The 12,643-nt window shown below is 43.0% G+C and overlaps 1 protein-coding gene across 1 annotated transcript in view; it reads right to left on the bottom strand.

The window, feature by feature from the left end:
* MPP4 (membrane palmitoylated protein 4) overlaps positions 1-11,020 on the bottom strand; it is a 44,800-nt gene extending 33,780 nt beyond the window's left edge. Inside the window, exons 1-4 of the mRNA XM_032402501.1 lie at positions 10,984-11,020; positions 10,511-10,648; positions 9,299-9,420; positions 69-146 (exon numbers count right to left, since the gene is read on the bottom strand). Of these exons, the coding sequence (XP_032258392.1) occupies positions 69-146; positions 9,299-9,420; positions 10,511-10,648; positions 10,984-11,020 (375 nt within the window). The remainder of the gene's footprint in view (positions 1-68; positions 147-9,298; positions 9,421-10,510; positions 10,649-10,983) is intronic.
* Positions 11,021-12,643: the final 1,623 nt, after the last annotated feature.

Raw genomic sequence — 12,643 nt, 5'->3', positions numbered from 1 at the left:
TCCAACTTTGCCATTAGATCGTTTAATTCATTAAAGCCCACTATTCTGTGGATTAAAAACCACCTTACCTCACAGGATAATGTCTGTGCATGAGTTGTGGCAGGAACGAGTTTCTTTTCTTTAAATTCCTGGAGACAATCATAAATCTGCAAGAAGCAACGGTGGGAGAATGACTATTGATAACACGACTATTAACGTCTGGGGCTGAAAGCCCTGCGAGGGGACAGCCAGCCCGGGCCACGGCGCCAGCAGCCGAGCGGCTGGTGTGCTGGCCTTTCCGAAGGCGTCTGTCGCCCCCCGACAGAAACGGGCTCACGTGAGGTGGCTCCCATCCTCCAGTGGCTTGGTTATTGGCTGCCACTGGAAATTGATCTTCCCCAGCCAACATCATTGATAAAAAGAAATTCAAAGGTTTCCTCTTGTTAAATTAACAAGTGGGCTTTCCAGGGTTGAGACCAATAGGGATTTGGAGCCAGAGACCTGTAGGAACCTCTGTGCTGGGCAAAGGCCAGGGCATGCGCTGTGTGGCTCGGGTTCCACAGAGGATCTGAACAAGAGGCCAGGCACACTAATCATGCTGATTGTACTCTTATCTGTTTGTTCCCTTTTCCTCCCTTAATCCTCCAAGAAAGGTTCATTTACAAAAATTTCAACTTCGGGGCCCCTGGGTGGCTCAGTCGGTTAAGCATCTGCCTTCGGCTCAGGTCATGATCCCGGGGTCCTGGGATCGAGTCCCGCATCAGGCTCCCTGCTTAGTGGGGTGTCTGCTTCTCCTTCTCCCTCTGCTCCCTCTCACTCGTTTTCTCTCTCTCTCTCTCTCTCTGTCAAATAAATAAATAAAATCTTTTAAAAAAATTTCAACTTCATCTCTGCTGACCTGAGGAATTTTTTCCGAACTGGGATCTGGAGCTGGCTGAGGACACCAAGGCGTGCCTAGCTCTGCAGTACAGCCCTTCTTATTTTAGGGACCTACTTTCTCTCACAGATGGAGGGATGAGGCCCAAAAGGCCAGGTAGGCCCAGCCTTCCTCCGTCCAGATCCGAGATGACAGTGCTTCCTTGGGCCACCTCCGAGCCAGTGCTCAGGTTGGCCTGGAAGTGATAAGGCAGATGAATTGAGGCAGGGCTTGTAGGGGGACACACAGCCTGCACAGGTGAGCGAGGGAATCGCCTTAGTGACCGCAGGACTGTTTTAGCTAATCCCAGGGGAAAAACATGCCTGAGAGGAATCGGGTGGGGCTTTTTCTCCGCAGCTTTCTTGAGATGTAATTGACAGATAACATTGTGTGAGTTTAGGGTGCATAGCATGTTGGTTTGATATATGTATGTACTGCAAACGGAGTACCCCAATAAGTTAACATCTCCATCACCTCACATAATTACGACTGGGTGTGTGTGAGAGAACGTTTAAGATCTACTCTCTTAGCAACTTTCAAGTACATAATACAGTATTATTAACTATAGTCATCATGCTGTACATTACATCCCTAGAAGTGATTCTTCTCATAACCGGTGCTTGTACCCTTTGACCAACATCTCCCCATTTCCCCCAGCCCCAGCCCCTAGTCTCGGTTTTTATGAGCTGTGCTTTTTTAGATTCCACATACAAGTGAAAACATATGATACTTGTCTTTCTGTGTCTTATTTCACTTAGCACGATGTCCATCCATATTGTTGCAAAAGGGAGGATTTCTTTCTTTTTATGGCTGAATACTATCCCATTGTATATTTCACCTCTGGGTATGTATTCAAAGGAAACGAAATCACGAGCTCAAAGAGGTATCTGCACCCCCATGTTCACCGCGGCTCTGTTCGCAGTAGTCATGACATGGAACCAACCTAAGTGTCCAGCAGTAGACGAATAGATGAAGAAATGAGTTTTAAAACAACTGCTGTGAGGAGTACCTCTTTGTTCATGCTAAAGATGTTGCCACTTCCTCTTATTTTTTTTTAAAGATTTTATTTATTTATTTGACAGAGAGAGACACACAGAGAAGGAACACAAGCAGCAAGGGTGGGAGAGGGAGAAACAGGCTTCCCGCCAAGCAGGGAGCCCGATGCGGGGCTCGATCCCAGGACCCTGGGATCATGACCTGAGCCGAAGGCAGACGCTTAACGACTGAGCCACCCAGGCACCCCACCACTTTCTCTTATTTTGAAGAATGCATTAACATGCATCAAAAGATTGACCACATTTCACACTTAGCAGAAGGAAACACCTACATCCCCAAAAAATAACTTTAAAAGAATCTTTCTTAAAAATAGTATTTGAGGAGGAGGATTTTAAAAAGCTGGAGGAGGAATAGGGGACCCTATTCCAACCGGTCCTGTGAATTGAGCTGGGTATCTACCAGACCATTCTGAACACCCACAAAATCAGCCTGAGATGTAAGAAGATATATCTGGACCTCTACAAGCAGAATATCTCCTGCAGTTGGTCTCGAGGTACGAAGCAGGCAGCCGTGATTCTGCGGGCAGATATCAGAAGATAAACTGAAGGGGGAGGGAGCTTCCGAGAACTTGTGCCAGGAAGGTGAGATAACACTGGAGTGCAAAAACCTCCTGCGCTGGGGACCGGGCAGACTCACAGACCGGTAGTGGCAGGGAAAGGATTTTAGTCCAGCCCCCCAGATGGGATCCAGGAGCTGCAGGGGCACAAATACAAACTGGGGGCGGCTGGTGGTTTTAGAAGCACAAAGGGCAGAGATGTGCCTGGCCCTGGGAGTGAGGGCTTGGAGTGCTGCTGTGGGGCACACAACCCAGGACACTGAGGTTTTTTAGCAGCACAGACAGAAAGGGAGACAGTGTGGCCTGGAGAGCTCAGTGAAGAGCAGACTGCGGTCTCTCTGCTCTGAGACAGAGGTTTGGATACGGTCACTTCTGCTCTGACTCTTGGAAGAGACGCGGAAAACCGCCAGGGAAAGCTGCCAGAGAACAAAAGCCCCCAAAAAACAGTTTTCACAGAGCCCATCCCACTCCCCCCCACAGGGGGCAGGGCAACTCTGCCCAAACACGGTTGCCTGAGTAACAGCACGGCAGGCCCCTCCCCCAGAAGACAGGCTGGGAGAACAAGAGGCCAACAACCCTAAGATCCCTATAAAACAGGTGCATCTTGCTTGGGTTGTAGTCAATAATTTGGACTCTGTACATTCCCTCAACCACCCCTCAACAGAATGACTAAGAGGAGGAACCCCCAACAAAGAAAAGAATCAGAGACTGTGGCCTCTGCCATAGACCTAATGGATATGGATATAAGCAAGATGTCAGAAATAGACTTCAGAGTAACAAATATGAAGTTGATATCTAGGCTTGAGAAAAATATTAATGACAGTATAGAATCTCTAAGGGCAGAAATGAGATCTAATGAGGCTGAACTTAAAAATACTATGAATGAAATGCAGTCTAAACTGGATACTCTGACTGCTAGGGTAAATGAGGCAGAAGAACGAATTAGTGAGCTAGAGGAAACCAAGGCAGCATGGGAAAAACAGATTAAAGCCCAAGGGATCAAATTGAGAGAGATTAATGACTCAGAGAAACATTCCAATATCAGAATTATTGGTATCCCTTGGGGGTGGGGGGAGAGAGAGAAGTCTAGAAGATATATTTGAGCAAATCATAGCTAAGAACGTCCCTAATCTGGGGAAGGAAACAAGCATTCGTGTCCAAGAGGCAGAGAGGATCCCTCCCAAGATCAATGAGAACAGACTGACACCACGACATAAAATAGTACAATTCACAAATCTTAGATCCAAGGAAACAAGCTTGAAAGCGGCGAGGGGGAAGAGATTTCTTATGTACAGAGGGAGGAACATCAGAATAACGTCAGACCTGTCCACAGAGACCTGGAAAGCCAGAAAGGGCTGACAAGACATAATCAGGGTACTAAATGAGAAGAACATGCAGCCAAGAATACTTTATCTGGCAAGGCTGTCATTCAGAATGGATGGAGAGACAAGGAGCTTCCAAGACCAGCAGAAACTGAAAGAATATGTGACCACCAATCCAGCCCTGCAAGAAATATTAAGGGGGGTTCTATAAAAGGAGAAAGGCCCCAAAAGTGATATAGAACAGAACTTTACAGAGACAATCTATAGAAACAAGGACTTCACAGGCAACATGATAACAATAAAATTATATCTTTCAATAATCACTCTCAACGTGAACAGCCTAAATGCTCCCATGAAACGGCACAGGGTTGTAGATTGGATAAAAAGACAGGACCCATCCATATGCTGTCTACAAGAGACCCATTTTGAACCTAAAGATACATCCAGACTGAAAGTGAGGGGATGGAGAACCATTTTTCATGCCAACGGATCTCAAAAGAAAGCTGGGGTAACAATTCTCATATCAGACAAATTAGATTTTAAGCTAAAGATGGTAGTAAGAGATCCAGAGGGACACTATATCATTCTTAAAGGGTCTATCCAACAAGAAGATCTAACAATTGTAAATATCTATGTCCCCAACATGGGAGCAGCCAACTACATAAGCCAACTCTTAACCAAAATAAAGAGACATATTGATAATAATACGTTAATAGTAGGAGACCTCAACACTCCACTCTCAGCAATAGACAGATCATCTAAGCAAAAAATCAACAAAGAAACAAGAGCTTTGAATGACACACTGGACCAGACGGACCTCATAGATATATACAGAACATTCCACCCTAGAACAACAGAATACTCATCCTTCTCGAGCACACATGGAACTTTCTCCAGAATAGACCACATACTGGGTCACAAATCAGGTCTCAACTGATACCAAAAGACAGATTATTTCCTGCATATTCTCAGACCACAATGCTTTGAAACTGGAACTCAATCACAAGAAAAAATTTGGAAGAAATTTAAACACTTGGAAGCTAAAGACCATCCTGCTTAAGACTATCTGGGTCAACCAGGAAATCAAAGAAGAACTTAAACAATTCATGGAAACCAATGAGAACGAAAACACATCAGTCTAAAACCTATGGAATACTGCAAAGGCGGTCCTAAGGGGGAAATACGTAGCCATCCAAGCCTCATTCAAAAAAATAGAAAAAGCCCGAATACACAAACTAACTTTACACCTTAAAGAACTGGAGAAAGACAACAAATAAAGTCTAAGCCATGCAGGAGAAGAGAAATAATTAAGATTAGAGCAGAAATCAATGAATTAGAAACCAGAAACACAGTAGAGCAGATCAATGAAACTAGAAGCTGGTTCTTTGAAAGAATTAATAAGACCAATAAAACACTGGCCAGACTTATCCAAAAGAAAAGAGAAAGGACCCAAATTAATAAAATTATGAATGAAAGGGGAGAGATCACCACTAACACCAAGGAAATAGAAACAATTATTAGAAATTATTATCAACAAATATATGCCAATAAATTAAGCAACCTGGAAGAAATGGATGCCTTCCCAGAAACCTATAAACTACCAAGACTGACACAGGAAAAAACTGACAACCTGAATAGACCAATAACCAGTAACGAAATTGAAGCATCGGTCAAAAACCTCCCCAAAAACAAGAGTCCAGAGCCTGATGGATTCCCAGGGGAATTCTACCAAACATTCAAAGAAGAAATAATACCTATTCTCCTGAAGCTATTTCAAAAAATAGAAACAGAAGGAAAGCTCCAGACTCATTCTATGAGGCCAGCATTACCTTAATCCCCAAACCAGGCAAAGACCCCCTCAAAAAGGAGAATTACACACCAATATCCCTGATGAATATGGATGCCAAATTCTCAACAAGAGCCTAGATGATAGGATCCAACAGTCATGACCAGGTCAAATTCTCTCTCTTCACAGATGACATGATACTTTATGTGGAAAATCCAAAAGACTCAACCCCAAAATAGCTAGAACTCCTACAGGAATTCAGCAAAATGGCAGGATATGAAATCAATGCACAGAAATCAGTTGCATTTCTATACACTAACAATGAAACAGAAGAAAGAGAAATTAAGGAATCGATCCCATTTACAATTGCACCAAAAACCATAAGATAGCTTGGAATAAACCTAACCAAAGAGGTAAGGATCTATACTCTATAAACTACAGAACACTCATGAAAGAAATTGAAGAAGACACAAAAAGATGGAAAAACATTCCATGCTCATGGATCGGAAGAATAAATGTTAAAATGCCTATGCTGCCCAGGGCAATCTATACTTTCAATGCCATCCCAATCAAAATACCAATGGCATTTTTCAAAATGCTGGAACAAACAATCCTAAAATTTGTATGGAACCAGAAAAGACCTCGAATCACCAAGGAAATGTTGAAAAAGAAAAACAAAGCTGGGGGCATCACGTTGCCTGATTTCAAGTTATATTACAAAGCTGTGATCACCAAGACACCAAGACTGGCACAAAAACAGACACACAGATCAATGGAACAGAATAGAGAGCCCAGATATGGACCCTCAACTCTATGGTCAACTAATCTTTGACAAAGCAGGAAAAAAGACAGTCTCTTCAATAAATGGTGCTGGGAAAATTGGACAGCTATATACAGAAGAATGAAATTCGACCATTCTCTTACACCATGCACAAAGATAAACTCTAAATGGATGAAAGACCTCAGTGTGAGACAGGAATCCATCAAAATCCTAGAGGAGAACATAGGCGGTAACCTCTTCAACATCAGCCGCAGCAACTTCTTTTAAGACACATGTCCAAAGGCAAGGGAAACAAAAGCGAAAATGAAATTTTGGGACTTCATCAAGATAAGAAGCTTTTGCAAGCAAAGGAAACAGTCAACAAAACAAAGAGGCAACCCACAGAATGGGAGAAGATATTTGCAAATGACACTACAGATAAAGGGCAGGTATCCAAGATTTATAAAGGACTTTTCAAACTCAACACCCAAAAAACAAATAATCAAGTCAAAAAATGGGCAGAAGACATGAACAGACACTTCTCCAAAGAAGACATACAAATGGCTAACAGACACATGAAAAAAATATTCAACATCATTAGCCATCAGGGAAATTCAAATCAAAACCACATTGAGGTACCACCTTACACCAGTTAGGATGGCAAAAATTGACAAGGCAGGAAACAACAAATGTTGGAGAGGATGTGGAGAAAGGGGAACCCTCTTACACTGTTGGTGGGAATGCAAGTTGGTACAGCCACTTTGGAAAACAGTGTGGAGGTTCCTCAAAAAGTTAAAAATAGAGCTACCCTATGCACTACTGGGTATTTACCCCAAAGACACAGATGTAGTGAAAAGAAGGGCCATATGCACCCCAATGTTCATAGCAGCAATGTCCACAATAGCCAAACTGTGGAAAGAGCCGAGATGCCCTTCAACAGATGAACAGATAAAGAAGATGTGGTCCATATGTACAATGGAATATTACTCAGCCATCAGAAAGGATGAATACCCAACATTTGCATCAACATGGATGGGACTGGAGGAGATTATGCTAAGTGAAATAAGTCAAGCAGAGAAAGACAATTATCATATGGTTTCACTTATATGTGGAACATAAGGAAGAGCATGGAGGACATTAGGAAAAGGAAGGGAAAAATGAAGGGGGGGAATCATAGGGGGAGATGAATCATGAGAGACTGAAACTGAGGGTTTCAGAGAGGAGGGAGGTGGGGGGATGGGTTAGCTCGGTGATGGGTATTAAGGAGGGCATGTATTACATGGAGCACCGGTGTTATATGCAAACAATGAATCATGGAACACTACATCAAAAACTAATGATGTAATGTATGTTGACTAACATAACATAATAAAAAAAAAAGAATGAGTAACAAAAGGATTAAAAGTAGTCAATTGAAAAAAAAGCATTTGAACAAAATTATAATCAGATAGTAGATGCTATTGTACAGTGCATGAAATTTTAGCCAAATTTTTAAAAAAGAAATTTTCAGGATAAGAAAAATTTAAGATACCTAAACAGAACTGTAGATATCTTATTTCCTGATTTTAAGAAACAAAGAGGAATATTTTTTTAAAGATTTATTTATTTATTTATTTGAGAGAGTGGGGGGAGGGGCAGAGGGTGAGACTCTCCAACAGACTCCCCGCTGAGCTGGGAGCCCAAGGTGGGGCTCGATCCCACAACCCATGAGATCACGACCTGAGCCGAAACCAAGAGTCAGATGCTCAACCAACTGAGCCACCCAGATACCCCAAAAAGGAACAATTTTTTTTAAAGCATTTTATTTGTCCTGAGTTTTAGCCTCAAGGACAAAGGGTTGTAGACAGATGCTAAGGGTGCTGTCGATGGCCATTTGTGGTGGCCACTTTGTGATCCCAGGGTCCTCTGGAAGAAAAGGAACTGGGGGAGAAAAGAGGAACTGCCATATACTTTCCCACCTAAATTCATCCTTTGTAAGCTAAGAGGTTTGTGTAGCTCTTCTCTGAGGATTGCTTTGATACTGTGATGTATATAAGAATTATATATTTGGTCCTGATTCTGGCTCAGAGCTCTTAAAACCCTTGGAATTTCCTAAGTGAGGAAAGTGACAAAGATGCCTTTTTTTATGTTAATGAGGTGATTTCTGGAATGCACCTAAGGTTAAAGGCAGGTTGCCAGGAGAACCAACCATGTAATTAGACTGTTGGAATTTTCAGTCCACCCCCTACCCCCACCTCCACCTCCAGGGAACAGAGAAGGGGTTGAAGGTTGAATCAATCCCCATTGACTAATGACTTAATCACCTGTGCTTACGTAATGAAGCCTCCAGAAAAGCCCCAAAGGACTGGGTTTGTTAGAATTTCTGGTTTGGTGACCTTGTGGAAATCTAGGGGAGAGTGGAGGGGGCATGGAAGCTCCGCACCCCTTCCCACATGCCTTGCCGTCTTTATTTCTTCCGTCTGGCTGTTCCTGAGTAATATCCTTTTATAATAAACTGGTAATCTAGCAAGTAAAATGTTTCTCTGAGTCTGTGGGCTGTAGCAAATTAATCACACCCAAGGAGGAGGTCTAGGGAACCTCTGATTTATAGACAGTTGGTCAGAAGTACAGGTAACAGCCTGGGCTTGTGACTGGCGTCTGACATGGGGGGAGGGGGCAGCAGTCCCGGGAGACCGAGCCCTTACCCTATAGGATCTGATGCTATGTCCGGATAGATAGTGTCAGAATTGAGATGAATTACAGACATCCCCTCGTACCCCCACACCCATGTTGGAAATTCTCAGAACACACGAAAGAATTGCCTTCTAAGAACTTTTACCAAGTTGAAATCTCCTGCCACCTGACCAGTGAGTGAGTGGCACAGTTGGGTGAGCAGTTTCAGCTCCCACAGTAAGCAGAGGCCTCCAGGTAATGGGGTGCACACCTTTAGCAGAGCCTGCAGCCATGGGGAATGGAGAAGATCATATAGGAGACACACTCCGTTCACATCTCGGCTGTAGAACAGATTCAGCTCTCGCAGCACAAGCCTCAGGATCTGGGAGAGACCTGGAAAAGGGAGAGGACAGAGGTGGAGTGGCCGGTGGAGGTGAAGAAAGGCAGGTGTGAGTGTGAAAGACAACTCAGACTCCTGGGATGGGTCACAGGGGCTCCTGAGGAATGAGATGACGCTGGGTTTAAGGCCAAAAGCTCTGGTTCTATCACTGTGTGAACTTCAGAAAGTCATCCAACTCTCTGAAACCCAGTTTCCTTGTGGCAAAATAATATGCTAGCTTTCCCATAGGGTTGTGGCTAAATTTAGATGAAATAATAGATCATTTACAGATGTCAGATTTTATGAGAGCAATATTCTTTCCTTTCCCCCACCTTATCAGCCTTTGGTTTATTCCAAAATTATCTCGTTGTTTTCTGGATCCTCCTTCTCTAATTCAAACATAGTCATTTGTCTTCACACTTTCTGAAAGTTTTTATTGGAAGTGTTATTGAAAAACTCTAATGGCCAGGGCACCTGGGTGGCTCAATGGGTTAAGTGTTGGACTCTTGGTTTCGGCTCAGGTCATGATCTCAGGGTCATGGATTTGAGCCTTGAGTTGGGCTCTGCCCTCAGCAAGGAGTCTGCTTGAGATGCTCTCTCCCTCTTCCTCTCCCTCTGCCCTTCCCTCTGCTTGTGCCCTCTTTCTCAAATAAATAATAAATAATCTTAAAAAGAAAAACAAAAAAAACCTGACTCTACCTGCCAATAGGTGTTTAATACAAATCTCAGGATTCCACTGATTAAAGAAACTGAACAGATTTTAATGAATGCTGGATTTTTTTACATGTTTTCATAGGCATTCTATTTGTTGTAGTGATATTTTGAATGTGAACAAGTTGTGAAATTCTAAGTTTAAATAAAACATTGTGGGATAAGAGAAAAAAGGAGGTTCTGAACCCACTGTGCCGATTTCTTTCCTTCCTGCCTTGAAAACTGCTTAGAATCATCACTAATAGAGGTAGTAGGACACTCTGAAGTGTCCAACAAGTTCCTTAAAAGAATTACAATAAATCTATCAGAACCCCTGCCCCTAAATTTGATCTCATATCTACAGTGATGTTATAAGGCCTTTCTGATCCAGAAAGGAGTCCAGGCACCACATACCATTCTCCGGATTGGTTGCCGTAGAGGGTTTCATGTTCTCCTTGTCCAGTGGATCTGCTCCTTTGTCTGACTGTATCCTTCCTGCCCAAGCTTTCGGATGGAATTCAGCCCTGGGAGCAGACCGTGAACAGCACACAGCTCACTCCGGTCACGCTGGCCCTGCAGCTCTCACGCACTGGAATATGTTTTCAACAGCATTTATTTGAGCAAGTCGAGCACCGTGCTGCACCCAGGGACCCATATCAAACAAAACACTTGCCCTGTAGAGCTCACTCTCTAAATTAACCAGCCCTATGAGAGAGCATTACTATTTCAGGGAACACTCCTCCCACTCTCTCTCTCTTTTTTTTTTAAACAAGTGACAAACAAATATTTATTTCTCACCCAGTTAATTTTACCATCCTTCAGAGCTCAGAAGAGCCTTCCCTGGCCTGACGCCACTCAGGTGCCATGTTCCCTCTCATTGTACCTACAGTTCTTCGTGGCACCAATCACAATGGCAAGAGGCATGGTTACATCTGAGGCATACTCTTAAAGGTTATTTTCTATGTGGCTTTGGGAAGGATTAGTTTCAAGAAACAGAAACCCAAAATAATAGTGGTTAAACAGGGTAGAAGTTTATATCTTGCTTATGTAAAAGTGTAGAGGCAGAGACAGTTCAGGGTTGGTAGGGCAGCCTTGCTCCACAAAGTGCTCAGAGAATGGGCTCCTTCCAGCTCGCTGCTCTGCCTTCCTGGGGTATGGTGTGGTTCCCATCTTCCTGCTCCAAAATGGTGGCTGGAGCTCCGGCCATCACTTCTACTTTTCAGCCAGCAAAATGAGGGTTAAGAAAATGAGGGCAAAGGGAACATGCTCACTGTTCTTTGTGGAAGTTTCACAGAAGTTGCCTTATACGGTGAAAAATCACCTTATACCCTGGTATAACTTGAAAACACCTCACTGGACTTTCATGTTGCTTAAAAAAAAAACTCCAAACACCCTTATAATTAATTATCAGAGCCTAGAACCCAACTTTTCTTTACCTAAAAACACAAAGTATTTTGGCATTATTTCAACATACGTTGAATTTTCTGCAATGCTACTACCGTAATTGAGAAATGAATTTACTTTGTTTTGCTTGGACTATATCAAGTTGTTCACCGTTTCAGAAAATCATGTCGATAATGGTAAAGCTGTTTTGCTTGATACACCTCTCACTGGCTTTTCCCCCTTGCCTTGTCTTAATATCCCACTCAGCTACTGGTGTTTCCTGGGATCACTTTCCGAACAAATCATCCCATTAGAATCCTAAAAACATAAGCATTTAGGGTATCACTATAACACACCACTATGAGGCTGTATCTGCGTCCCTGGCTGGATTTTTTAATAAGTGCAAACATGTTGTTTCATTATATCTTTTGGTGTAGTGGTATTTCATATTTACATGTTGAAATATACAATGTCTTATTGACAACATTTATTTAACATCTTATTACTAGGGCACGATACAGATAGATTTTCTTTTTTTGAAGTTGTGTGTAAGGAAGTGTCTTATTTTGGGTTTCCCCAGAATCAGAGCAAGGATTCTAGTGGGATGATTTGTTTGCAAAGTGATCCTGGGAAACACCAGCAGCAGAGTGGGATATTGAGACAAGGCCGGGGAAAAAGCCAGTGAGAGGTGTATCAAGCAAGTAACCACTCTGGGCATTATGGAGCTTAAGCCCTTGGGGGAATAAGGTACAAGAAAGTGGGGGTATTTATACACCAGTGCTGCTCGTCATTGGTTGAGGGCTTTTGCCAGAGAACATTACTTCTAGCCCTTCTGGCCTCCCACATGCATGCTCTCAGGTAGTGAGTGCAGGGGCTGGCTGTTCGAATTCGGCCTGGGTTGCACCAAAACTGTAAGGACCAATGGTCTGTGGGTAGGGCACCAACAACATTTGTTATCCAAGTAGGATAATAAAGGATAAATCGGGATTTTTTTTAAAAAGGAGTATTGCAAATTAGTTGTTAGAGACTGGGATATTGCATCTGATATGGTTGAGAACCCCTGCCTAGAATTTAGACAGATTGTGGGGTTGAACCAGGGAGGCTATCTCGAAAAAGACAGATCATTATTGTGTTGTCTCTAAATTCCCAGTGAGAAAGCAAGCT

Source organism: Phoca vitulina, unplaced genomic scaffold (assembly GCF_004348235.1).
Source record: "Phoca vitulina isolate PV1807 unplaced genomic scaffold, GSC_HSeal_1.0 scaffold1, whole genome shotgun sequence".
NCBI classification, from domain to species: Eukaryota; Metazoa; Chordata; class Mammalia; order Carnivora; family Phocidae; genus Phoca; species Phoca vitulina.
Note: the sequence above shows the minus strand (reverse complement) of the source record. Positions and strands in the feature narration are given on the sequence as shown.